The 27834-nt window shown below is 38.0% G+C and overlaps 1 protein-coding gene across 2 annotated transcripts in view; it reads left to right on the forward strand.

The window, feature by feature from the left end:
- LOC149838293 (ubiquitin fusion degradation protein 1 B-like) overlaps window positions 1-27834 on the forward strand; it is a 61572-nt gene that overhangs the window by 27153 nt on the left and 6585 nt on the right. For both annotated transcript variants that reach the window (XM_090006502.1, XM_090006503.1), the window contains exons 2-7: window positions 726-803; window positions 2840-2864; window positions 2948-2980; window positions 3577-3698; window positions 3818-3948; window positions 16292-16521. In XM_090006502.1, coding sequence (XP_089862628.1) covers window positions 726-803; window positions 2840-2864; window positions 2948-2980; window positions 3577-3698; window positions 3818-3948; window positions 16292-16521 — 619 coding nt within the window. The remainder of the gene's footprint in view (window positions 1-725; window positions 804-2839; window positions 2865-2947; window positions 2981-3576; window positions 3699-3817; window positions 3949-16291; window positions 16522-27834) is intronic.

Consider the following 27834-nt stretch of genomic DNA (forward strand, 5'->3'; position numbering starts at 1 on the left):
TCTGGTCCCAGCTAAATGATGTTTCGATTGAGAGATACCACCCAAAATAACAATATGACAATAGTTGCACTCTATTTTCAACCGGTTTTCTCTCATTATTCGAGTGCCCCATTGGTATGTTAGATCATTTGATGCCATCTGCTTCCAAAAAAGCTCAGTAAGAAACAAAGAATAAGTTTTTTTTACCTTAACCCACTTCCTTGAGTGGAAAAATGGTGGAAATGCACTCTTGATGAAATCACAAAATCCCTCTCTCTTGTGCACGGATTGACCCCAAATTGATCTCGCGAGTTATATGGTGCATTGTTAACTCTCTACTGACCTCTACACAAATGAGGGAGTCGGCTCTCAAGAGGTCTTTAAAACCCAAAAATGAAAAAATTATTTTCGGCCCTTTTTAAGTGCGCCACACCCATGGCGTACAATAGAGTACAATGCAGGCCCGTATCGTATGATACAGATACAATACGCACTCGTATCGCGATACAAGTCAGATCATATCGTTTTTCTTCATAGTTACGGTATGTATCATACGATACAGTATGATTACAAACAACCTTGGTAAAAACATTGCTTGATGCAGCTATCAGAAGCATATTCTTTTATTCTTGAAAAGTGCATGCAATAGGAGCACCATTTTTTGTGGCAAGAAAGTTTATTACATTAATTTGTTAAATATTATTGCTACTAATCATTTGCACTAATGATTTAATTCTTGTTTGCAGTTTTTTGAAGGCTATGGTTACCATAGAATGTCATTTGAGCAGACATATCACTGTTATCCAGCATCTTTTATTGACAAGGTTCGTCCGACTCTCTCTCTCTGATGGCCTCTCTTGCCGGCTGTAACTGTTTGCAATATAATGACCAAGTAATTCATGTTCATTATAGGCAACCATAACCCAACAATTTTTTTGATTTTGATCTCCTGGGCAAATAATTTTCTTGTTATATAAGCCCTGGTATTGGTATCTCCTCCCAAAACATTCACTAAAATTGCTGTAGCATTTTTGGAATTCTCTCTCTCTCTCTCTATATATATATATATATCAGCTTATGTGCATGTTAGCCTGTTCATGTTACTATCAGATATATTAATCTTCACAACACTAGCTTTCAGGAAGTCCTTTTGGCTTTTAATTTAAATAGCACGTCATTCTCTAGAATTTTTGGTGATCATATAACTGGCATTCTTTTCGAGCCAAAAACTATTTTTTTTTGTTGAAACAAAAGAATACAAAAATGGTTATCAGCAATCACTTATTGGGTTGTTGAGATGGTGAAAACTGCTTCTGGGCCTCTGGAGTCTGGCCACTCTTAGGGTGTGGAGCTTTAGGTTACAGAGCTCTTATAGCATCTTTATAATCTCCACAATACTGTATGCAAATCAATTTATGCGATGAGCAACATATCATCACACTCTCAGCTGTTGCACTATGACATGGTTATTGATTGTTGTCTACCTGTACTAGAGTTTTTCATATATATCGTGGATTCATGAGATTGGGAAAGGCAGCAATGAATGTTTTGAAGGGTTCTACAACTCCAAAAGAGTGGGTGATTTAATTTTGGAAAGCAGTGTTGTTTTTCATTGGTTAGATGCAGTCGCCCGATATCTGACACAATTTTAATTTATATCTTGGCCGCTAAGTAAGCAATGATTGGAAAGAGGAGAATGAATTGAAAAAGATCAAGGATGAAATGGGGGTGAATCTCATCCATGCAAGGTTAATGGATGGGTCAATAGGAATGAATAATTAGTAGAGTGGTACTGGTCTTTCTGGTACACGTATTGCACTTGGTTGCCTGTTGGTATTCCCTTTAACATATTGTCCAGTTTGAATGTTTATCGAGAAGAACCAACATTCCACCAATACAAAAAGTACTATGGAAAAAGACATTTTCTCCAATCAAGAAAAGCCAAAATATGTAAAATACCTATGTAAATAAATAGGCAGGAGAGGGGACAGATCTGAGCTCCCTTATGCACATATTCCACATTGTTGGCTCTTGGTATTCACTTTTTTGCATATTGTCCATTATGAATGTTTGTGTCGAAGAACTGCCAAGACAGAAAGCGTTAGCTCTAACAGGACCTTTTCTCAATAGAAAGAAGCCTGGATATGGAAAATGCATGAGAGGATTTTTTTTTTGCATAGCTTCCACTTGCATATATTTCCAAGGTGATTTCACATACAGTCATCCATGCATGCATATTTAACTTCATGGTGTCTATCTTCTTTATATGCTATCTTAATGTCTATTAAGATGTATTTGTATGCATATAAATATTAGGTATATATATATATATATATTTATGTACATAGTAGAATGTATTTATGATAAAAATGTATTTTTATTTTCTTTATTTATTTTTTGTATTTTTCATGCCCTTTATAGGGAATTTTTGTCTTTTAGTTGGGTTAGCCAACTAGCCGTTAGAGCTACCTAACCACTAGTTATTCTAGCCGTTAGGATGCTCTAATGGCTAGCTCTTCTCCCTCTTTTGTATATAGATGGGACTAAGTCCCTTGTACATTTCAATGCCTTCTTTGTGCATTTGAATGATTAATAAAATATTATTTTTAAGTGTGTTTGTGTGCTCTCTTTGGCCCTTACTGGCTCTTGTGCTTGTTCCCATAGTGGCTTGTATTTGTGGCTCTTGTGAGGTGTCTGGGCTCTTTTCTTATTCCATTACAATTTCTTGGTAGAAGAAGCCATTTGCTTCACGTCAATTTTCTTGTATCCTAGATTACTATTCTTAGGTGTATATTTCTTTTCTATATTTTTTTTGTGTATTCTTCATTGATTGATTGATCTATCCTTTTGCTCATTGCAGCCACATTTGGAAAGTGGTGATAAAAGTAAGTATTCTCATTAACTTATTTTCTCATAGAAAATTACACATTTCATTGCTAATCTCTGTTTTCCATTGTTGCTGTTGCAGTTATAATGCCTCCTTCAGCTCTTGACAGGCTTGGTGAGACAACTGGCTTCCTCACTCTTTTCTGACTCTACACACACATACATATGTATGTATAAATTGTTGGCACATTCACCTTATTGTAAAGTAATAAAAAATGATAGGGAAAAAGAAATTACCATGGTAGTTCTAAAAATATTGGCAATTTAAAAATATCTTGATATTTTTGCAAGGACATCCTAATGTTATCACGATATTTTAATCTCATTTTTAATTTTTAATTTTTAATTTTTTGAATATATTTTTCTTATTTAATCTTTGTATTGTATAGCTTTTCTATCTTTTATATACATTTCTGCAAAAAAGATTAAAGCATAATATTTTTGGTATTATTTTATATTTTTGTAGTTTTCAATGCCTTTATTTTCCTGAGGTTTGTCAGAAACATATATTAACTCAAGATTTTTCTTGGATCACCACCATATGCGACCATCATATGTATATGTCTGCGTGCACACTACCTTAGCTGATGTCTATTGAATGCAGCATTTGTGTTGGACATGTCTGTTGCTATATTTGCTGATAAGCATAGTTGTTTAGTTATCTAATTTCCACACTTGTATATCAATCTGCTAATTAATTTTTTTTTGCAGCATCTCTGCATATTGACTACCCAATGTTATTTGAGCTGCATAATCCTTCTACTGAACGGGTTTCACATTGTGGTGTGCTGGAGTTCATTGCTGAGGAAGGCATGATCTACATGCCATATTGGGTACACTACATAATCTTTATATGACCTAAAAGCATGCAAATTAGGAAACCCTGCCACAGAGCATTAAGCCTGTCTTCCACTTGTTTTAAGTTGCTCTTTTTCTCTCTTACAATGCACAGATGATGCAAAACATGCTTTTGCAAGAGGGAGATACAGTGTTTGTGAAGAATGCCACTCTTCCAAAAGGGACATATATGAAATTGCAGCCGCACACTAAGGATTTTTTGGACATTTCAAATCCAAAAGCTATGTGAGTATAATTTTTGTGTATTACTTTCCAATTTGTCACATGGACATGGATGCAGGCAGTGTAAACGTTGGCAGAAAAAAAAAAGATGATGAATAAGAAACTCTTAGCCTCCAAGTTTCTTTCTTAGTGAGAGGCTTGCACCATTGGAGTCTTATTCATACAGGAGTCTCCCATAAAGGGCACCACTTTTGGGTTATTACATTTGTTTCTAAAATATAATAACTATAATGCCGCCACATTGTGGCAAGCACAAATATAGAGGGGAGAACTCGGCATTAAATAATGTGGTTAAATTATGAAGAAAGGTGTTTCTCTCAAGTACATTAGTATAATTAAAGATATGTATGAAGGACTTGTGGAGGGGTGACAACCAATTTTCCGATAACGGTTGGGTTACATCAAGGATCTGCTTTAAGTCCTTTCCTATTTGCGATAGTGATGGATGAACTTACGAGACCAATTCAAGAAAATGTACCGTGGTGTATGTTGTTTGCTGATGATATTGTTTTGATTGATGAGTCTAGAGCTGGGGATAATGTTAAGTTAGAATTATGGAGACAGACATTGGAAGCTAGAGGTTTTAAGTTGAGTAAGAGTAAGACTGAATATATGGAATGTCGGTTTAGTAAGCAACGAAGTAGTGATGGGAGTATAGTGAAGCTTGGTGAGCAAGAAATACCGGTGAATGATTAATTCAAATATTTGGGATCCATCATTCAAAAGTATGGAGAAATTGATGGAGATGTAAATCATAGGATAAAGGTTGGGTGGATGAAATGGAAAAGTGCAACTGGAGTGCTGTGCGATCGTAGAATGCCATTGCGGTTGAAGGGAAAGTTTTATAGGACGACTATTAGACCCGCTTTACTATATGGTACGGAATGTTGGGCTGCCAAAAGACATCATATTCAAAAAATGAGTGTAGCTCAGATGCGGATGCTTAGATGGATGTGTGGAAATACAATAAAAGATAAGATTCAGAACGAGGAGATACGTAAGAAGGTAGGTGTTGCACCCATTAAAAATAAGATGCGAGAGAATCGTTTACGGTGGTTTGGACATATTCGGCGAAGGCCTAATGATGCTCCAGTTAGAAGGTTGGAGAAATGGGAAAATATATTAGTTAAAAGAGGTCGGGGTAGGCCTAGGAAGACTTGGATGGAGATGATAGGAAAGGATATGAATGCTTTGAACCTCACCGAGGACATGGCATTGGATATAAATGATTGGAGGAAAAGGATTCATGTGGAAGACCCAAAATGAATTTCTTTTTTGGTTCATATCGCTGATCCCAATTGTTTTGGGATGAAGGCGTAGTTGTTGTTGTTGTTGTTGTTGTTGAAAGTTAGTAATCAGGAGAATGTAGCTGGCTGCTGGAAACACTATAGAACATGGGGAAGCGTGATTCCCCGAAATGCACGGTGAAGCGACCATTTTAATTGGGAAGCGCACTTCCCACTAGCTTTTTGCTCGCTTCCTGCTCTCTTCCCTTGCGCTTCCCACTCGCTTCTCAATATCAGGAAGTGAGTTTCCTTTGGGGGGGGGTGAAAAAGGTGCAAAGGATCCGACCCGATCCATGTAACCGAGCCATGTAACCCTTTCAATATCTATCGGGTCTGGATACACCAGACCCGGATCCATATCTGTAATGTACATATATATACACAGTTATAGGTCACGATTTCATTATTGAAACCGTGACAGCCGCAGTTATCCTTCTCCTATCTTTTCTTTCTCTCACGCAGGTTCCAGAGAAGATTTGTAACATCGTATCAGAGCATAGATCCATCTAGGGGTTGAAGAGGATTCCAAAGGTGCGACAGATCAAAGGTTTGAGGATTCGTTCATCTCCCATCTTCTTTTCTCTTTCAGATTTCTTCTTTCTCTACCTCCATTCCTAATCTCCATCTCTCATTTTTCTGAAAAGTTAACTACCTCAAACTTCTTGATTTGGAAGAGACAAATCATTCATTTTATAAGGAGTCAAGGTCTCTTAGGTCACCTTGATGGAACCACTCCCGCTCCACTCGAATTTGTTACGAGAGAAGAAAAAGATGACAAAGGAGTAAGTTCAATTGTGTATGTCAAGAATGTAGAGTACCTCAACTGGGACAGGAAAGATCAGTCAGTGGTTGCATATATCACTTCTACCCTGTCCCAAGAGGTCCTTGTTGCAATTTCCAACAATTGTATCGCTCTGCAACTTTGGGAGAAATTGGTTCAAACATATTCACAAGTTTCGCAGGCGAGAATGGTTTTTCTCAAGAGGGAATTTCAGATGCTGAGAAAAGATTCCATGACCATCATGGAATATCTGAACAAGATGAAGACTATCACAGACCAACTTGCAGTTATAGGATGCGTGGTGAGTGACAGTGATATGGTGCAACAAACTCTGAGTGGATTGGGATCCGACTACAATATGATCATCATTTCACTATTGTGTTTCCCTGCCCTTTCTACCTTTGATGAGTTGCGAGCAAAATTGATTCAGTATTAGATGACTCTGAAAGGATTCTCTGAAGAATCTCACATTCACACAAATTCTCAAGAAGTTTTTGCCATATGAGTGACTTACGATAGAGGACGAGGACGAGGAGGACAAGGGCGAAGTGGACACGGAGGGCGTGGTCTGCTTTCCCCTCCAAATATGTTAGCTCATGCGCAGAGATCAAGATCCATTCCTACTTGCTTCCTTTGTAACAAAAATGGGCATATCAAGGCGAATTGTTGGCATAATCTAGAGAATAAAGGAAAGGGTCCACAGACAGAAACCAAAAGAAAGTTCTCAAATAACGGAGCCAGTGGAGAGATTAAAGATCTGCTGATATCTGCCTTGTCAGAGTTGAAATTGAAGCAGAGTGATGGAGGCACTTGGTTTGTCGACTCAGGGGTAGCGACTCATGTGACAGGTGATGCAGGTAAGATTTCTAATCCTATTCCTTATTTTGGAAAAAGTAAGTTTGTCACTGGAGATGGATCCCACCATCCTGTTTCTCATGTTGGAAAAACTGTCATTCCCATGTCATATTCCACTCTTACTCTTTCTGACGTTCTTCATGCTCCTGACATTAAGAAAAATATTGTCTCTGTCTCCAAACTTATTGATGATAATAATGCTTTAGTTGAGTTCACTCCCTTCTCTGTGCAGGTCAAGGACCTACGCACGAGGGAAACATTCGCTGAAGGAAAGAGACGAGGCAATATGTATGTCTTTAAAGAAGCTCCTTGTCATGCTGTTCGCCCTGCCCACCTGAATTAAAAGCCCTCATTAGAATCATGTTCATCCTCTTCTGCTAATGTTTTTAGTATTTCTGAATATAATAAGCCATTCTTATGGCATAGTCGATTAGCACATTGTGGGAGTTATTAAATTAGAAACTTGTCTCTAGTAATCTCATTCCAAAAGAAAGTCTCAATAGGGATGAGAACAGTCACAAGTGTTCCAGTTGTCTTTCATGCAAGAGTCATGTATTGCCTTTTCATTCCATTAATAAGAGAGCTTCAAAACCTTTTGAGATAATCTGTTCTAATGTATGGGGACCCGCCCCAATTGCCTCTGGATTCGGGAGCAAATACTATCTAATATTTGTTGATAACTATTCTCGATACACTTGGATATATTTCATAAAAAATAAGTCGAAAGTCTTTTCTTTGTTTCAAAATTTTCTTTCCTTTGTCAAAAATCAATTTTCTGAGTCAATTCAATTTTTCCTATGTGATGGAGGTGGGGAATTCTCATCCCGTGATTTTATTTCTTTTCTTCAAAATAACAGAATAGGAAGAAGGGTGTCCTGTCCTCACACCCCTCAACAAAATAGAATTTCTGAACGAAAACATAGGCATATCGTTGAAAGTGCCATGAATATGCTTCATGACAACAATCTTCCCATCAACCTATGAACAAAAGCTTTCCACTCTGCCGTACATGCGATAAATAGACTGCCTATGGTTATTCTGGAAAATAAGTCTCCTTATCACTGTCTTTTTGGAACTCATCCTAGTTATTATGATCTGCGTGTTTTTGGATGTGTCTGCTATGTGCATATTGATCAGTCCCTGAGAAACAAGTTTCAGGACAAGGCCCAAAAGTGTAGATTTGTAGGATATGCAGATGACTACAAAGGATATAGGTGTTATGATCCCACCAACAAACGCATCAGAATCTCAAGAAATGTTGTCTTTGATGAACAAAATTTTGATCACGGAGCTGACACAACGAATATGTCAACTGAAATTTAGTATCCTTGGTTGAGCTCAGAACTTTTTGCTGGCTCCAATGAAGCATGTTTCTCAGATTGCGTGCAACAAGAAGAAGAGGTGTTTGAGAACACTGGGACGTCGGGGTCACAGAATGCAGTGGAAGTACCAGGCAGATACAAAGGCATTGTCTATTCTAGACAGAGACCGACAACATCAAGCCATTCAGATCATGTCTCAGTCGCCAATCCTACTCCTTCTCATACTCTTGAGGCCAGAAAATCAAACCGCATACGACATCCTATTGATAAGTGGGTTAGTTATAACAACTTCTCCTTGGATCTTCAACTGTTTTTAACTGCCATCAATAAGGACGAAGAGCCCATCATTATTATCAGGCAGCCGCTTCTATGAAATGGGTAGAAGCCACAAATTATGAAATGCAAGCCTCACATGAATGTGGGACATGAGAAGTTATTTCCAGACCACCTGACAAAAATGTTGTCGAATGCAAATGGGTCTACAAAATCAAGTACAAGCCAGATAGAACCATTGAACGATAAAAGGCAAGGCTTGTAGCAAAATGATTCACTCAAGAAGCAGGGCAAGACTATGATGAGACCTTTAGTCCGGTTGTAAGAATGAGAACGATTCGAATTATCATTTGCCTGGCTGTTGAACATGGATGGAAGTTGAGTCAGCTTGATGTAAAAAATGCATTCTTGCATGGGGATTTGAAGGAGGAAGTATACATGAAGCAACCCCCTGGATATCAAGAACAAAATTGTAAAACCCATGTATGCAGGTTAAAAAGAGCCATCTACGGTCTGAAGCAAGCATCTCGCTCTTGGTTTGATAGCTTCTCGCTAGAGATTCAGAAATATAGATTTTCACGTTCCATGCTGGACCACTCATTATTTATTTTTAAAAGTCAGCCTGTGACCACTCTATTATTAATTTATGTCGATGATATTATCATCACAGGAAACTCTGCGGACCACATCCAAGAAATAAAAGACTTATTAGGTCAAAGGTTCAAAATGAAAGATCTTGGAGTTCTACGTTATTTCCTTGGTGTAGAAGTTGATAACCAGGCTCATGGCTTGACACTCACTCAGCACAAGTACACCGTAGATGTTATCAGCAAGGCAGGCATGAAAGACTGCAAACCTCTAGGAACTCCGAGTGTGCTCCATCAAAAATTTAGCGCTCATGATGGAGATCTGTGTGATGACCCCACCAGGTATCGCAACATAATAGGAATGTTACAATACCTCACATTCACTAGACCTGATATTGTTTATTCAGTCAATCAAGTGTCCCAATTTATGCATGCGCCACGTACTGGACATATGGAAGCGATCAAGAGGATCCTTAGATATCTGAAAGGGACTATTGGGGATGGATTGATGTATTTACCACAATCATATGGCCAAGACGAGCACGAACTTACTGTATATTGTGATGCAGATTGGGCAGGAGATCCTGATGAACGAAGATCTACATCAGGATATTGTGCCTTCATTGGAAGAAATTTAGTCTCTTGGAGCAGTAGAAAACAGAAGGCTATCACTAGATCAAGCACTGAGGCTGAGTATAGATCTATGGCTGCTGCCACTGCCGAAGTCACATGGATCAGGCATCTTCTAACTGAAGTAGGAGAAAAGATCTCCCACACTACCTTGCTCTGTGACAATCAAAGTGCTATCAACATGTCATTCAATCCAGTACATCACAGTCGTGCCAAGCACATTGAGATCGACCAACACTTTGTGAGACAAAAGGTTGAAGAAAAAGAGATTGAGCTTGAGTTTGTCAGTACTGAAAGACAAGTTGTAGACGTATTTACCTAAGGGTTAACAAAGGATCACTTTTTGATGCTTAAAAGCAAGTTGTTCATGGTCCAAAACCATGATCAACTTGAGGGGGGGGGGGTGGGTGGGTGAAAAAGGTGCAAAGGATCCGACCCGATCCATGTAACCGAGCCATGTAACCCTTTCAATATCTATCGGGTCTGGATACACCAGACCCGGATCCATATCTGTAATGTACATATATATGCACAGTTTTAGGTCACGATTTCATTATTCAAATCGTGACAGCCGCAATTATCCTTCTCCTATCTTTTCTTTCTCTCACGCAGGTTCCAGAGAAGATTTGTAACAGGGCGTAGACAGTTTTTGCTTTTAATATCTATAGTTTTAATCCAATATTGCGAAAGCTCAATTCCTATTTGCTTTCTACTCAAATCTTAGGTTGCTTCTCTCTTCGTTTCCCCTTCAATTCCTATTTCGCTTTCAGTTTTCTTCTCGCTTTCGAGACGATTCACGTTTTACTTCTAAGTTGTTCCACACATTCCGCTTCCTAAAATTTTAGAAGTGCCTCGCTTCCCTCTTCCACTTCTTTCGCTTCCTCGACTGACAACTTTGAGCTGACACTTGTCACACTTCTCTTCAAGTTGTACATTATGTTCAACCATGTTCAACTTGCTCTCAAGTAAGCATGACTTGTTGCTGATAACCTTTTTTGTAAGAATATCTGCAACTTGATCTTCTATTCTAACAAAATTTGGGTTGACCTCTTCTTTGTCTCCTTATCTTGGATAGATATTTGGAAGTGCTCTCATCTATCATGTAATAGCAGGTTAGCAAATAATGCAATTGCGCTTCCGTTATCACAGAATCTAAGTCACACGGACTCGGTTATAAGGTCGACACACCCGCGTCGACATGACCCAACACGGGTGGAGACACGGTCAACCAAGTGTCGGACTCGGTCAACACACTGGGTCCGAGTCCGTCCACATTCCATTTTAGGGCAAAAGACGTATAAAAACATAAAAAAATTGAACTTTATATATATATATATATATATATATATATATATATATATATATATATATATATATATATATATATATATATAGCCGTGTCCCCTGATAGGCACTGAAAAGAAGTGTTTTCTCTAGTTACGGGTCATGGATCTCCAGATCCAGACCCGTGACATACACCTTTCATTAATGGCATTGTGTAATATATTTTATTGTAATGAGGGTATTTTAGTACCCTAATTTTGTAATAGCAGGTTAATATAAAGGAGCATACACAGCAGCCGACCCTAACACAACAGGGTATCGGTCTTTCCTCAACCTCTCTCTCCCTTTCTCTATCTCTCTCTGTTTCGCAGCTCTCTCGCGTGGAACGACCTGCAGGTTGTAAATCTATCATGGTATCAGAGCTACGCTTCAGTTGAAACTGGAATCGATCCAAAAAGGTATGTTTGAAGATCTATTCCTTCTCGATTTCCTCTTCTAAAGTCTGAAGATCCAAAAAGGTACGTCTGTTTCTCAATTTTTTTTTGGGTTCACGACTGACCCAGCCAGTCTCATTCTTTCCTTTTTCTCCCTACAGTTTCATTTCTGTTTCTTGAACTTGATCAGATCTGACGTTAATCAGATTTGGTCAAACTATCTCACCCAGCCAATCTCATTCTTTCCTTTTTCTCCCTACAATTTCTATCTAATCTGAGTCAACTCAGAGAGGACTGAGTGACTCAGCCCAGATTTTCGACCCAAATCCTTGTTGAAAATATCTTTTCCTGTCATTAATATACCCTGTTCATCTTTCTTGATCACAACGTGAGCTAATCACTCAATTAGGCCCTAATTTGATTCAGCTGCATCCTTGATCAGATCTGATCAAGCCGATCCACTCTCATTTCTTCTATTTTCTCTCATTTAGCTTGGAAGCATTGTGTCAATATCAAGTGGGAATCCCACCTGTGACCTAGACGACCATGCCAAAGGTTTGGCTTATTGATTTCAGAGACACAAACTTGAAGCCCCAATCATCGTTACCTTCTGAAAATCCCACCTGTGTTTTCAGTGTCTCTGAAATCAATAAGCCAAACCTTTGACATGGTCGTCTAGGTCACTGCAGTAGTAGTTTCATTGAAAAACTTGTTTCAAATAACCTCATTCCCAAGTCAAGTTTAGGAATAAATGTCAATGACAACAAATGTTCTAGTTGTCTCTTATGTAAGAGTCATGTTTTACCATTTCATTCTATCAATAAAAGAGCTTCAAGACCTTTTAAGACTATCTGTTCTGATGTTTGGGGGCCTGCTCCAGTTGCTTCCATATCTGGAACTAGATATTATCTTTTATTTGTTGACAGTTATTCTCGCTATTCTTGGATATTTTTCATGAAACATAAATCAGAGACTTTCAAGTTGTTCCGTAACTTTCATTCCTTTGTCAAAAACCAATTTTCTGAAAACATCCTAAGTTTCCAATGTGACGGAGGAGGCGAATTCTCTTCCATTGACTTTACTAACTTTCTTCAAAGTAACGGGATAAGGAAAAAGGTGTCTTGCCCACACACATCTCAGCAGAATGAGATTGCTGAAAGGAAGCATCGCCATATTGTTGAGAGTGCGATGAGCATGATGCATGACAGTAGTCTTCCGATCACTTTATGGACAAAGGCTTTTCATTCTGCAGTTCATGTGATAAATCGATTGCCCATGACTGTCTTGGAAAACAAGTCTCCTTACTTGTCTCTTTTTGGTGTACATCCCAACTATTATGAATTGCATGTGTTTGGTTGTTTATGCTATGTTCATGTTGACAATTCAATGTGGCATAAGTTTCAGGATAAGGCCATGAAGTGCAGGTTTGTGGGTTATGCTGATGACTATAAAGGGTACAGGTGCTATGATCCGGTGAGCAAGCACATCAAAATATCAAGAAATGTCATCTTCGATGAATTGAATTTTGATTGTCGATGTACTAGTTCTTCAGAATCAAAACCTAAAGTTGAGGCTTATTATCCTTGGTTGAATTATGAACTTCTCTCAGGAGCTAGTAATGTTTGCTCAAACTGCACTCAAAAGGATAAGAGATCTGTGTCTACTGATGAAATGATTGCCCATGAAAATACAGACCCAACTTTGAATCCAGAAAGGTATAAAGGCCTCGTCTACACTCGACGAGAAAGTGAGCCGCCCACTATAGTTAATTCGGATGTGGATGCATCCTCTACATCCAACATCGTTGATACTAGAAGATCTACACGTTCTCGCCATCCAATTGAAAGGTGGGTCAGTTATGAAAATTTCTCATTAGTTTTTCAACTTTTTCTAACAGCCTTGAATAAAGAAGATGAACCCACAACGTTCTCTCAAGCGTCAAATTCCAGAAGATGGATTGAAGCAATGAATGAGGAGATGGAAGCTCTACATGAATGTGGTACGTGGGATGTCGTATCAAGACCACCTGACAGAAACGCTGTTGGTTCGAAATGGGTGTACAAAATAAAGTGTAAACCAGATGGGACTATAGAGCGATATAAGGCGAGACTTGTAGCCAAAGGTTTTACACAGGAGCAAGGACAAGATTATGATGAAACTTTTAGTCCAGAGGTGCGGATGGGGACAATCAGAGTCATACTTTCTTTAGCTATTGAACATCAATGGACTATTAGCCAACTTGATGTGAAGAATGCTTTTCTTCATGGAGATTTGAGAGAAGTATACATGGAACAACCCACTGGTTACGCAGAAGGTAATCCTATAAAATATGTCTGCAGACTAAAAAGGGCGATATACGGATTGAAGCAGGCATCTCGATCTTGGTTCGACAGCTTTTCTCTTGAAATACAAAAATATGGTTTTAAGAAATCTCTTCTTGACCACTCCTTATTTATATTTAAGAACCAAGACACAATTACTCTCTTGTTGATATATGTGGATGATATCATCATCACTGGTAATTCCAATGAGCACATTGAAGAAGTCAAACATCTCTTGAATCAGAGGTTCAAAATGAAGGACCTTGGCAAACTACGATACTTTCTTGGAGTTGAAGTCGATAGTGCTTCTGAAGGGATGACTCTCACTCAACATAAGTATACCATTGATGTTCTCAATAAAGCGGGTATGAAAGACTGTAAGCCCTTGAGCACTCCTAGCATTCTTCATCAAAGGCTTAGCTCTCAAGAGGGAGATCCATTTGATAATCCCACACAGTACCGTAGCATAGTGGGTATGTTACAATACCTCACTTTTACTCGCCCTGATATAGTCTACTTGGTGAATCAAGTTTCTCAGTTTATGCATGCACCATGTGAAGGACATATGGAAGCAGTTAAACGGATACTACGGTATCTGAAGGGAACGGTTGGGGATGGTCTCATATATAAGCGAAAGACAAATGGGCAAAATGCACATGAGATCACTATTTATTCTGATGCGGACTGGGCGGGAGATCCAGATGAACGCAGATTAGTATCCGGCTATTGTGTATTTGTTGGGATGAATTTGGTTTCTTAGAGTAGTAAGAAACAAAAGGCTGCTGCCAGATCCAGTACAGAGGCTGAATACAGGTCAATGGCAGCCGCCACTGCTGAGGCTACTTGGATTAGACATCTACTGACAGAAGTCGGAGAATCGATCTCTCGATCACTTCTTTTGTGTGACAACCAGAGTGCCATCAGTATGTCCTTTAATACAATCCATCACAGTCGTGCCAAGCATATTGAGATAGACCAACATTTTGTGAGACAGAAGGTAGAAGAGAAAGAGATTGAGCTTGAATTTGTTCGAACTACATATCAAGTGGCGGATGTATTTACAAAAGGATTGACAAAAGACAAATTTTGGATGTTAAAAGACAAGTTGTTCATGGTTCAAGATCATGCACAACTTGAGGGAGGGTGAAAAGAAGTGTTTTCTCTAGTTACGGGTCATGGATCTTCAGATCCAGACCCGTGACATACACCTTTCATTAATGGCATTGTGCAATATATTTTATTGTAATGAGGGTATTTTAGTACCCTAATTTTGTAATAGCAGGTTAATATAAAGGAGCATACACAACAGCCGACCCTAACACAACAGGGTATCGGTTTTTCCCCAACCTCTCTCTCCCTTTCTCTATCTCTCTCTGTTTCGCAGCTCTCTCGCGTGGAACGACCTGCAGGTTGTAAATCTATCAGGCACAACTTTGACCGAGTCTTATTATTGTTATATATATATATTTTTAAAAATATATATACATACATATAGCCGTGTCCCCGTGTCCAAAATTTTTGAAATTGCTCTGCACCCGTACCCGCACCCATGTGACATAGCACACAATATGCATAATCTTTGAACCTTCATCTTTGACACATTAATCAACCTTCCCTGATGAAGCCATGGCTTTCTCTAGTGGTTGCACAAAGCACTGGGAGGCGCTTTTTCTGGAAGGCAGGGGAAAGCTGAAATTGGGGGCCAGATAAATGACTATTGTTTTCAAAAGATTGTTTTGAAAAAGTGGTTTCTCCCTGTTCTAAAACTTAGTTTTAGCCCCAAAAATAACATTTTTCTAAAGTTATTTTGGGAATGTTGGCAGCCAAACAGAGAAACAACGTTTTTGGAAAATTTGACTCCCATAACATCACTTTATGCATTCATCCAAATGCCCCTTAAACTGTTAAGAGTTAAGAAAAATTTGAGATGGTTAACATCTGCTGATGTGTGTGTGCGCTTGAACGTTCAATTTCTTTTTTTAGCAGAACGTTCACGTGTATGTTCATGTTTGTAGGTTTTAGTGGTTGTTGACCAATCCAAATCTGTTTACTCTTCACAGTTCTTGAAATACTATAGCGTTGCTTTATATTAGGTGCAATTCCAAGGGTAATTTATTTAATTTGAAATAGTAAACATCATCCTTTTGGAAATGTTCTTTGGGATCAGAAGTATAAAAAGAAAACCTTTAAAATAGTTTTGGGTGGTTGCCTCAGTATAAGGCTCCAGATTGGGGCATTTAATGAACTTTGAAGCTGGAAAAACTTAGTCAACACTGTTAATGTGCAAAAAAGCAACATAGATAAACAACTCCCCATACTTTTGGTATTTTGGTGGTGACACACACAGTGTGTGTGCATGCATGCGTGCTTGTGTGTGTCTACGTGTGCTCATGCATGAGTGTTTTTGCGCATGTGTGTACAAGTGTGTCTGCTCATGCATAATTTGGATCTTCATGCAATGCTATCTATGACTTGCCTCATGTCCATAGCCATATCCTTGTGATGTAGGTTGTTTTACATTTGGTTGGATGCCGAGTTTTTGGATAATATTGGCTTAATTCTTGTGCTTGCAGCTTGGAAACAACACTGAGGAACTTCTCCTGCTTAACCACTGGTGACAGTATCATGGTTGCATACAATAATAAAAGATACTACATAGATATCATTGAGACAAAGCCCTCTTCGGCAATAAGTATTATCGAGACTGACTGTGAGGTAGACTTTGCTCCTCCTCTTGATTACAAGGAGCCAGAAAGACCAGCAACCTCAAGTATTCCTTCATCAAGCAATATACCTGCTCCAGGTAGGTATAAAGTTTTTGTTAACATTATGTTTGTATTTGATTTTGTTCTTCTATATGTCATTCCACAAATTTAATAAATTGCATGCAATGCCGTTATGATAAGATTTCATGTGGTTTACCATTCACCATTGTGTGATGCTGCTAATATTTTTATTGCATCACACATTAAAATATCTTACTTGAAAATGAATCATTTAGAAAATACTATTGTGCAAGAGGATTTCATATCCTGCAGTTAAACTAAATTAGCCCTATAAATAAATGCATCTCTGTTGAAGTAAGCTCGTAACTCCTATGTAAATGTAGTAGGCAGTTTCTCCAATACTTTTTTCTTGTCAATCTGAAATACCATTTTGGTGACTTAAGTTAGGACTTTGGTAAAATCATATGCTATTGAGGGCACGCACATATGGAAATGATGATTCATTTTCATATTTCTTAAGTAATTCATAAAATCTGGAAATTCCAAAGTTGGTTGTTAATGTTAGTTTTTGCACAATAAAAGCAGAGATAGCCCATCTTCTCATATTCATTTTGCACCAGCAAAAACTAATTCATGGGTTAAAAATTTACTGTTCACTAGCCCTTGGATCCTTAGAAGTTCTGGTCTTCGATGCCGCCAATGCTCGCCATCTATTGTTCAACATATCATTCACTTCAAACTCCTTTAAAGGGTCAGACTCGTGAAAGCCTGGTAGGTATTGTAACGCCTCAATTTTTGAAACCGAAAATTTAGAGATTTTTTTAAAACCCCTTTATATTATTTTCAAGAAACAAAGCAGAAACTCTTTTTAAATACGGTTCAAGCCTTAGGCGGGTTACCGATACATCATACACATAAATAAGACTATATTAACTCAATCAAACCATAGTTTGCATTAAAATAAATCAAATACTAGTCTCAAACATTATCAGAGTTTACATGACTTAATCAAATCAAATAACCAAATAATAAAAGTATTAGGTCGTCTCAAAGCCTTAAAGAATTGTGACCCTCTTAGCGCCACTCCGAGCCAGTTGTCATCACCCTCCAGCCTACTCACTACCTGAATTATTATAAGTAAAAGCATAAGTCCACGACCTCAGTAGGTAATCACCAAAATACGTGAACATAAATATTCCAACCACAGAAATAAACATTGGCACTTTTTCAGATAACATCTAAATCATGCAACATCTCAATTTATGAATTAAGTATAAATCACATCTACATAACTAATCATGCTTGCATTCATATTACAGGATAAACATGCTACAATACATCATGCTAATGAAATAACAATTTATGTACAAACTGACATATTTCAATGATTTCATTTTGATTTCTTATGTTTCACTTTTCCTTCTGTCCGAAGGTACATTTTCGGGTTCCTAACTTCGATTCAACCAATCTAATGAGGGATATATTATGCCATGTATTTTATTAACCTCATTGAACTGAAGAATATGCAACCTCACACCTTTCACTAGAGCTGTCTATAATCGAGAGAAAGTCTTAGTGGTCCTGCACGAAATCGATTCTTACTCTGCAAAGATTTTGGACATACCACCGACGACACATGGTAGTCCGGCCCCCCTATGACCGGAGATAAGGGACTAGGAGATGCCACTGCCCTAAAAAACAAAACAACGGTCAACCGGTCGTGTGTACCCCACTCTCTCCAAAGTGAGCCCCAATCTAGAGGACATTTTTCGAATGGCTCATGGGTGTTATTTAATTATTAGGCTCATCAATTAAATTGCATGTGCTCACAACACATGCACCCGGTCACAAGCCCAATCTTCCCACTGAAGATTCCATAAGCAAGTCTGTTTTGACCCATCCAGATCCAATTACGTGATTATGTGCATGGATATCTTTTCTGTCTCTGGTGCACCATATGCACCCATAGATTCCACCGAACCCAGGCTCACACCAAGCCATACATATCACACATCATTATCACCATGTCATATGCTCACATACATAAATAAAGGCTGCAACCACAAGCAATTCATGATCATGCTTAAACAAACAACATATGTAACAATTTACTTTACATTGATCATGCCTTACGGTTTTCAATGTTCACTAACATGCATGTCATATAAATAGTTATGAATGAAGAATAACATGGAATACATTCAATTTACATGCATATCAGCTCAAATTTCAAGATAACCATGCTGCATAATGTAAAATACAATTAAGCTTCCATACATGTCATAATGTATAAATTTGGATTCTTGTTAACCCGTTTTTGAAAAACCCACCTAAAATCACAGAAACCGAATTATACTTTTTCAATTTTAGTAGGAATGCCCCCATGTCTCAGGAGAATAATGCAAGAAACGGAACCGAAAAATTTATTATAATAAAATCAGAAAAATTTGGGGACTAAGCCCTGTTAAGAAAAAATATAAGACAGATCCTGTCATCTGCATAAAGTTATCCCGGTTTGAAGAATTTATCCAGACTTACAGAAAAATCTTTTGACAAAACCTTTTACAGGCTCATCTTATACAGGTTAGCTTTAACCCAATTTTTTTTCAATTCATTTTAATCAGTCTTGGTTGGGTCTTTAGAACCATCAAAATCGTTACTCGGAACAGTCCTGTAGACAGGGCAAAAAACATGTGCTCTGTTGCATTGAACGTTTTGGCCTCAATACTGATCCAAACGAAGAGAAACAAGATTCAAAATTTAAGTCCTGTATGTGTAGAACACTCCACTATGTTTGTTTTTATTTATTGGCTTCGTTTTCATAGAGGTATTCTGAAACAGGTCGGGATAAAAAATGAGGACAGAAAAACCAAGATTCAAACGCATGCAAGATCCATCAAGCAAGAACAAGATTCAAGTTAAAAATCCATATAATCATGATTTTTGATACTCTAAAATATTTACCTCATCATACAACAAATATTTGCTCAGATTCATGCTAATCTTGTTAAAACGATAACATATATCATCCAAGAATTACAAAACCATCAAGAAATACCTCAAATAAGATTTTATCTATGCAAGAATCATAAGAAACCCTAAACAATCATGAAAACATTGATTCTTTATACATTAACATGCTGTTTAATCATGTTAAACATGAAATAATCCACCAGACATGCTCAAATCAACTGTCTTTATAAAAAACATCAAAACCCTAAAAACGTTTTTGCCAAACCTTCTTTAAAACGATCTTTCGCATACAAGAACATGTATTCGAGCATATAACGAATTTTCAGAACTTATAAAACTTATATTTCATCAATATAACCTAAGATTTAACATATTAAACATCATGCTGGAACAAATAAGATCTAACAAAGAACAAGAAAAAAACTTTTCTTAAATCGTTTTTCACAAAAGAAGCTCAAAAATTGTCTTGTTTCAAAAATCATTTTTGTTTTTGATTCTATGGTAACAAAGATCCCTAAAAATGTGTTATCTTGATTATAAAGCAATCCTAGAGAGGTGTTTCAAGGTCTGATCCATCATTGGTTTAGATCTGAAAATCGTTCCATGCATATTTCATGCATTTGGAAAAATCTATGCCTACGTGATTGATGTACATACTGTAATCGGGTTCTCAAACGTAGATCGACTTTCGTCTCTCGTCTTCAAACCTTAGATGAGCTTCAATAGATGCTGAAAAAGCTCTAAGAAGAAGAAAAAATGGAAGAAGATAAAAGAGAGAGAGATTAGAGAACTTCAATGAGAATAGGAGAGGGAGAGAGAACTAATTTTGTTAATTTTCCTCGTAACGGCCTCTATTTATAGATGGGCTTAGACACGAGTCTCATCTCTAATATAAGAGGTTAATATCTATTAATTTTATTTATTAATAAAACAAATAAATAAATTATGGGTCTTAATTCATTAGATTTTGAAATTACTTAAACTAGAAAAGAAAAGTGGAGACTTCTGGTTTGGGCTCTAGTGACATGATAACCTTCAGGGAGGCTTACAGGCCCAAAGACTCAACAAAGTTCGACGTTTAAATAGTCGATTCGATAGCCCTCGAAACATAGATCGTCGTGGTGGTTTTAGATTTAATCGTACGTGCACGGATCAACAAGAAAATTTAGTCGATGTCAAAAAACGTTAATTTTTGATCTACAATTAGACATGAATTTTGGTCGATGATAAAAGACTCAAATCAACACCAATTTAGGCGTGTAGATAGTCGATTTTGATGCCCTTGAAATGAGAAACGTCAAGGTAAACTCCAAATTAATAGGTGATTTATCGATAGGCTAAAATTTCTGTCGAAACAATGACGTTTGGAGCGTCCGACCCTATGGGTCTAATCCAACGAGATTAGATCCAAAAATCCTAAGTTATATCTAATCTAATACATCCCTAATTAGATTCAAATGTCATGCATTATATCCAACCTAATTGGGTTTGATCCAAATACTATTAGTTAAATCTACTATCTAATTTAAGGTCCAAATCTATATTGAACCCGAATGCTAGGATTTAGATCCAAATCCAATATCTACAAGCTAAACATATACAAATCATTTACTTTCTTGTTTAATATACATATTTTAAATTTTATAATTATTCTTGCAATGTTCTTCATAAGTTGAGACTTAATTTCATAAAAATTCGAAATCAAGAAAATCAAGGATTTCAAGAAAACCAAGAATTCACATATATTTTTTAAATCAACCAAGATCCAAAATCGCTGAATCGGATTCCTTACAAGATTTACGGCTCATAACAGATTTAACTAGAGTCCTAGTTCAACTTAGATTCTTGAGTTTTGCCTAAATTTAACTTGAATTTGCTTACATTTAAAGGTTAAACTACATCAAAATCGCAGGTGTTACAGGTATATACCAATTTCAGGTGATTACATAACATTAAAACATATTTTTCAATATAAGATGTCACATTTATATCTACGAAACTACTCAGCAGGAAAGTTCACAATATTCGTGTTAAATTATGTAAATCAAACTTGTAATTTCGTATATATATTTTATATATATAAGGTAATACATATACATATATTATATATATGTATATGTATCTACCTATTATATATATAAAATATATATATTTCTATCTTTAGTCTTAGGGGTAGTTTAGGCATTTTACACATTCTTTTTCGTGAATATGTTTTGTATTTTCTTTTTTCTTTTCTTTATTTCTTTTTCTTTTAATAAAGCAACTTGTACTCACCTTGGGAGGGGCCCAACACACTAGTTGTTGGACCCCTCCAACGGTCACATTTGTGACCGTTGGAGGGGCTCCAACGACTATGTGGAGCCCCTTCCAAGGTCTCCTTATGCCCTATAAATATGGGCACTCCCTCTTGTATTCTCTTAAGGGTTTTTGGGATTATTGCCACAGGGGTTACTTATGCACGAGGACGAGGAAGTTATGATTTCAAGGGAAAGGGAGCACAAGGGAGAAGTGGTCATGGAGGTCGTGGATTATTGCCTACACCCAACTCATATACCAACCCACAAAGACAGAGGCCAATTCCTACCTGCTTTCTGTGTAATAAAAAGAGGCATATCAAAGCTAACTGCTGGTTCAATCCCCTAAATAAAGGAAAATCAACACAAACTGAAGCAAAAAGAGGCACAGACCAGGGTTACCGGAAGCGCCTACCTAAAAGGGGAAGCGCGCTTCCCCGAAGCGCGAAACGTCGCGCTTCCGAAGCGTGCGGGGAAGCGCCCCCTTTTTTGGGAAGCGCGCTTCCCTTTAATGGGGGACGCGTTTCCCTTTAATGGGGGACACACTTCCCTTTAATGTGAAGCGCGCATCCCATCACGCTTCCCCTCGCTTCCCCCATGCTTCCCCCTCGCTTCCGCTGTTTTTTTCATTTTTTTTGTATTTTTTATTTTTTATTTTTATTTTTTTCGCTTCCCCTCGCTTTTGAGACGCTTCCTAGGTCGCTTCCGAGACGCTTCCTAGGTCGCTTCCGAGACACTTCCCGAATCGGTCCTAAGTGGTCCCACGCTTCCCCGCTTCCTAAAATTTTGAAAGTGCCTCGCTTCCCGCTCCCGCTTCCCGCTCCCGCTTCCCGTATCGCTTCCCGCTCCCGCTTCCTCAACTGGCAACCATGGCACAGACAGTACAAGGACCAACGGAGAAGTAAAGTAGATATTGCTGTCAGCTTTAGTAGAATTGAATCTGAAACAAAATGAGCAAGGTACTTGGTATGTGGACTCTGACGCAGCGACTCACGTTACTGGTGATGCAGGTAAGCTCCTAAAACTTGTTCCTTACATTGGTAGAAGTAGTATAGTTACTGGAGATGGATCACACCACTCTGTCTCGCATATTGGAAACTCCATTATACCCTTGCCCGAATCTTCCATCAATCTTTCAAAGGTTCTTTATGCTCCTAATATCAAGAAAAACATCATTTCAATTTCTAAACTTGTTGATGATATCAAAGCCTCACTTGAATTTACTCCCTCTTCTGTTCTTGTTAAGGATCTCTGCACGAAGGAGACGTTCGCTAGAGGAAAACAGCAAGGCAATATGTATGTTTTTCAAGAAGATCCTTCAGCACATTCACTCTGCAGACCCAAACTTGAAGCTCCAATCATCGTTGTCTTCTGAAAATCCTACCTGCGTTTTTAGTGTCTCTGGAATCAATAAGCCAAACCTTTGGCATGGTCGTCTAGGTCACTGCAGTAGTAGTTTCATTGAAAAGCTTGTTTCAAATAACCTCATTCCCAAGTCAAGTTTAGGAATAAATGTCAATGACAACAAATGTTCTAGTTGTCTCTTATGTAAGAGTCATGTTTTACCATTTCATTCTATCAATAAAAGAGCTTCAAGACCTTTTGAGACTATCTGTTCTGATGTTTGGGGGCCTGCTCCAGTTGCTTTCATGTCTGGAACTAGATATTATCTTTTATTTGTTGACAGTTATTCTCGCTATTCTTGGATATTTTTCATGAAACATAAATCTGAGACTTTCAAGTTGTTCCGTAACTTCCATTCCTTTGTTAAAAACCAATTTTCTGAAAACATTCTAAGTTTCCAATGTGACGGAGGAGGTGAATTCTCTTCCATTGACTTTACTTTCTTCAAAGTAACAGAATAAGGAAAAATGTGTCTTGCCCACACACACCTCAGCAGAATGGGATTGCTAAAAGGAAGCATCGCCATATTGTTGAGAGTGCGATGAGCATGATGCATGACAGTAATCTTCCGATCACTTTATGGACAGAGGCTTTTCATTCTGCAGTTCATGTGATAAATCTATTGCCCATGACTATTTTGGAAAACAAGTCTCCTTACTTGTCTCTTTTTGGTATACACCCCAACTACTATGATTTGCATGTGTTTGGTTGTTTATGCTATGTTCATGTTGACAATTCAAGGAGACATAAGTTTCAGGACAAGGCTTTGAAGTGCAGGTTCGTGGGTTATGCTGATGACTATAAAGGGTACAAGTGCTATGATCCGGTGAGCAAGCGCATCAAAATATCAAGAAATGTCATCTTCGATGAATTGAATTTTGATTGTCGATGTACTAGTTCTTCAGAATCAAAACCTAAAGTTGAGGCTTATTATCCTTGGTTGAATTATGAACTTCTCTCAGGAGCTAGTGATGCTTGCTCAAATTGCACTCAAAAGGATAAGAAATCCTTGTCTACTGATGGAATGATTGATCATGAAAATACAAACCCAACTTTGAATCCAGGAAGGTATAAAGGCCTTGTCTACACTCGACGAGAAAGAGAGTCACCCACCATAGTTGATTCAGACATGGACACATCCTCAACATCCAACATCGTTGATACTAGAAGATCCACACGTTCTCGCCATCCAATTGAAAGGTGGGTCAGTTATGAAAATTTCTCATTAGATTTTCAACTCTTTCTAACAGCCTTGAATAAAGAAGATGAACCCACAACATTCTCTCAAGCATCAAATTCCAGAAGATGGATTGAAGCAATGAATGAGGAGATGGAAGCTCTACATGAATGTGGTACGTGGGATGTCGTATCAAGACCACCTGACAGAAACGTTGTTGGTTCGAAATGGGTGTATAAAATAAAGTATAAACCAGATGGGACTATAGACCGATACAAGGCGAGACTTGTAGCCAAAGGTTTTACACAGGAGCAAGGACAAGATTATGATGAAACTTTTAGTCCAGAGGTGCGGATGGGGACAATCAGAGTCATACTTTCTTTAGCTATTGAACATCAATGGACTATTAGCCAACTTGATGTGAAAAATGCTTTTCTTCATGGAGATTTGAGAGAAGAAGTTTACATGGAACAACCCACTGGTTACGCAGAAGGTAATCCTACAAAATATGTCTGCAGACTAAAAAGGGCGATATATGGATTGAAGCAGGCATCTCGATCTTGGTTTGACAACTTTTCTCTTGAAATACAAAAATATGGTTTTAAGAAATCTCTTCTTGACCACTCCTTATTTATATTTAAGAACCAAGACACAATTACTCTCTTGTTGATATATGTGGATGATATCATCACTGGCAATTCCAATGAGCACATTGAAAAAGTCAAACATCTCTTGAATCAGAGGTTCAAAATGAAGGACCTTGGCAAACTACGATACTTTCTTGGAGTTGAAGTCGACAGTACCTCTGAAGAAATGACTCTCACTCAACATAAGTATACCATTGATGTTCTCAATAAAGCGGGTATGAAAGACTGTAAGCCCTTGAGCACTCCTAGCCTTCTTCATCAAAGGCTTAGCTCTCAAGACGGAGATCCATTTGATAATCCCACACAGTACCGTAGCATAGTGGGTATGTTACAATACCTCACTTTTACTCGCCCTGATATAGTCTACTCGGTGAATCAAGTTTCTCAGTTTATGCATGCACCATGTGAAGGGCATATGGCAGTTAAACAGATACTACGATATCTGAAGGGAACGGTTGGGGATGGTCTCATATTTAAGCAAAAGACAAATGGGCAAAATGCACATGAGATCACTATTTATTCTGATGCGGACTGGGCGGGAGATCCAGATGAACGCAGATCAGTATCCGACTATTGTGTATTTGTTGGGATGAATTTGGTTTCTTGGAGTAGTAAGAAACAAAAGGCTGTTGCCAGATCCAATACAGAGGCTGAATACAGGTCATTGGCAGTCGCCACTGCTGAGGCTACTTGGGTTAGACATCTACTGACAGAAGTCGGAGAATCGATATCTCGATCACTTCTTTTGTGTGACAACCAGAGTGCCATTAGTATGTCCTTTAATCCAATCCATCACAGTCGTGTCAAACATATTGAAATAGAGCAGCATTTTGTGAGACAAAAGGTAGAAGAGAAAGAGATTGAGCTTGAATTTGTTCGAACTACAGATCAAGTGACAGATATATTTACAAAAGGATTTACAAAAGAGAAATTTTGGACGTTAAAAGGCAAGTTGTTCATGATTCAAGATCATGCACAACTTGAGGGAGGGTGAAAAGAAGTGTTTTCTCTGGTTACGGGTCATGGATCTGAAGATCCAGACCCGTGACATCCACTTCTTCATTAATGGCATTATGTAATATTAGTTATTGTAATGAGGGTATTTTAGTACCCTAATTTTGTAATCACATGTTAATATAAAGGAATATACACAGCAGCCGACCCTAACACATGAGGGCATCGGTTTCTCCCAACTTCTCTCTCCCTTTCTTTCTCTCTCTCTGTTTTTTCAGCTCTCACGCGTGGAAGGACCTGGAGATTCAAAATCTGACAGGGGATATTAATATCCTTGAAGGGGATGAAAGACAAAAGGCTCTTGAAGAATATTTTAAAAAGCATGATGATTGAGAAATGAAGAACTTCAAAATCTTATCTTGGATTTTTTCATCCGTTGAGACCAAGATAAACGCCAATATCATCAAATTTAAAAAAGCTTTCGAAGCTTGGTTGTATCTTGAGAGAATGTACACTTCAAGAGACTTATCTCACAAGTACGTTCTCCAAAAGAGGGCTTTGACCCTCCAACAAAATGAAATGACCATTCGGGAGTACTTTGCCGAATTATCCTCTATTTGGGACGAACTTGCCGTCCTTGAACCAAAATGGAGTGGAGAAGCAATCGAATTAAGGCACAAACAACTTGAGGAAGACCGGTTCTTCAATTTTCTAAATGGGCTTAGACCCGAATTTGAACAAGTTCGGTCCTCTCTTCTCTCCGCTTTCACATCTCCCTCACTTGAAGATGTAATCACCAAGCTAAGTGGTGAAGAAACCCGTATGGGGATTAGCAAGAATAATCCTAGCATTCTTGTTACCTCTTCTACTCAAGAAGATGGTGAAATGGTTAATGCCGTGTCAAGACCGGGGAATAACGTGAAGACCTATAGACCTCCTCATTTCAAGGACCAAGGTCAAGGAGAAAATGATCGGTATGGCGAAAGAGACTATAGCAAATTGAATCGCCACTTTTGTAAAGAACCAAGACATATCAAACCTATGTGTCCTAAATGGAAGAAATTAATTGCAACGGCTATGGCATCCCAAGCAGAAGAACGACCTTCATCATCAAGTGAGTCTCTTTCCCTTCAACAAATCGTACAGGCATTGCAACCTCTTCTCAAGGGAAGCATTTTCGGAGCTGCTATGTCATCTTCTTCCCCCGGTAAGACATCTTGGCTTTTAGATTCTGGGGCATCCTTTCACATGACCCCAAGTACTTGCTCTCTTTCAAATTTTTCTAAAAATTATCTTCCATCCTTTGTCTCAACCGCGGATGGTACAACTCTTGAGATTAAAGGAGTAAGCAATTTTGAAAGACAAGACTTCTTTGTTCCAAAAATTCGTCTTATCCCAAAACTTAATCTAAATCTTCTTTCTGTCTCCCAACTCTCGGACCATGGTTGCGATATAAAATTCTCTTCTAATAAATGTTGGATACAGGATCGCCAGTCCGGGAGATTGATTCGGGAAGGCTCTAGAAGAGGAGACCTCTACTACGTTGATTTTCTTCAAGTTCCCAAGAGTCAATTTTGTAATGTTGTTCAAAACAAAGATATTCATGTATGGCATAAGAGATTGGGTCATCCCAATATTGTTAAAATCTCCTATTTGCCTTTCATTAAACATCTTTGTAAAAGTGATTTTCTATGTAATGAATGTATTCTTGGGAAAATGAAAAGTTTGCCTTTTCCTCAAAGATCCATGTTTACGACAAAACCATTTGAAATTGTCCATTCCGATGTATGGGGTCCGACTCCTGTAATGTCAAAAGGAGGATTTTCATACTATGTGATTTTTGTGGATGACTACACTAGGTTTTGTTGGATCTATTTTCTTAAACATAAACATGGAGTTTTTTCAACTTTTAAAAGTTTTCATATGATGATTTTAAATCAA

Source organism: Nuphar pumila, chromosome 5, assembly GCF_984573655.1.
Source record: "Nuphar pumila chromosome 5, dmNupPumi1.hap1.1, whole genome shotgun sequence".
Taxonomy (NCBI): domain Eukaryota; kingdom Viridiplantae; phylum Streptophyta; class Magnoliopsida; order Nymphaeales; family Nymphaeaceae; genus Nuphar; species Nuphar pumila.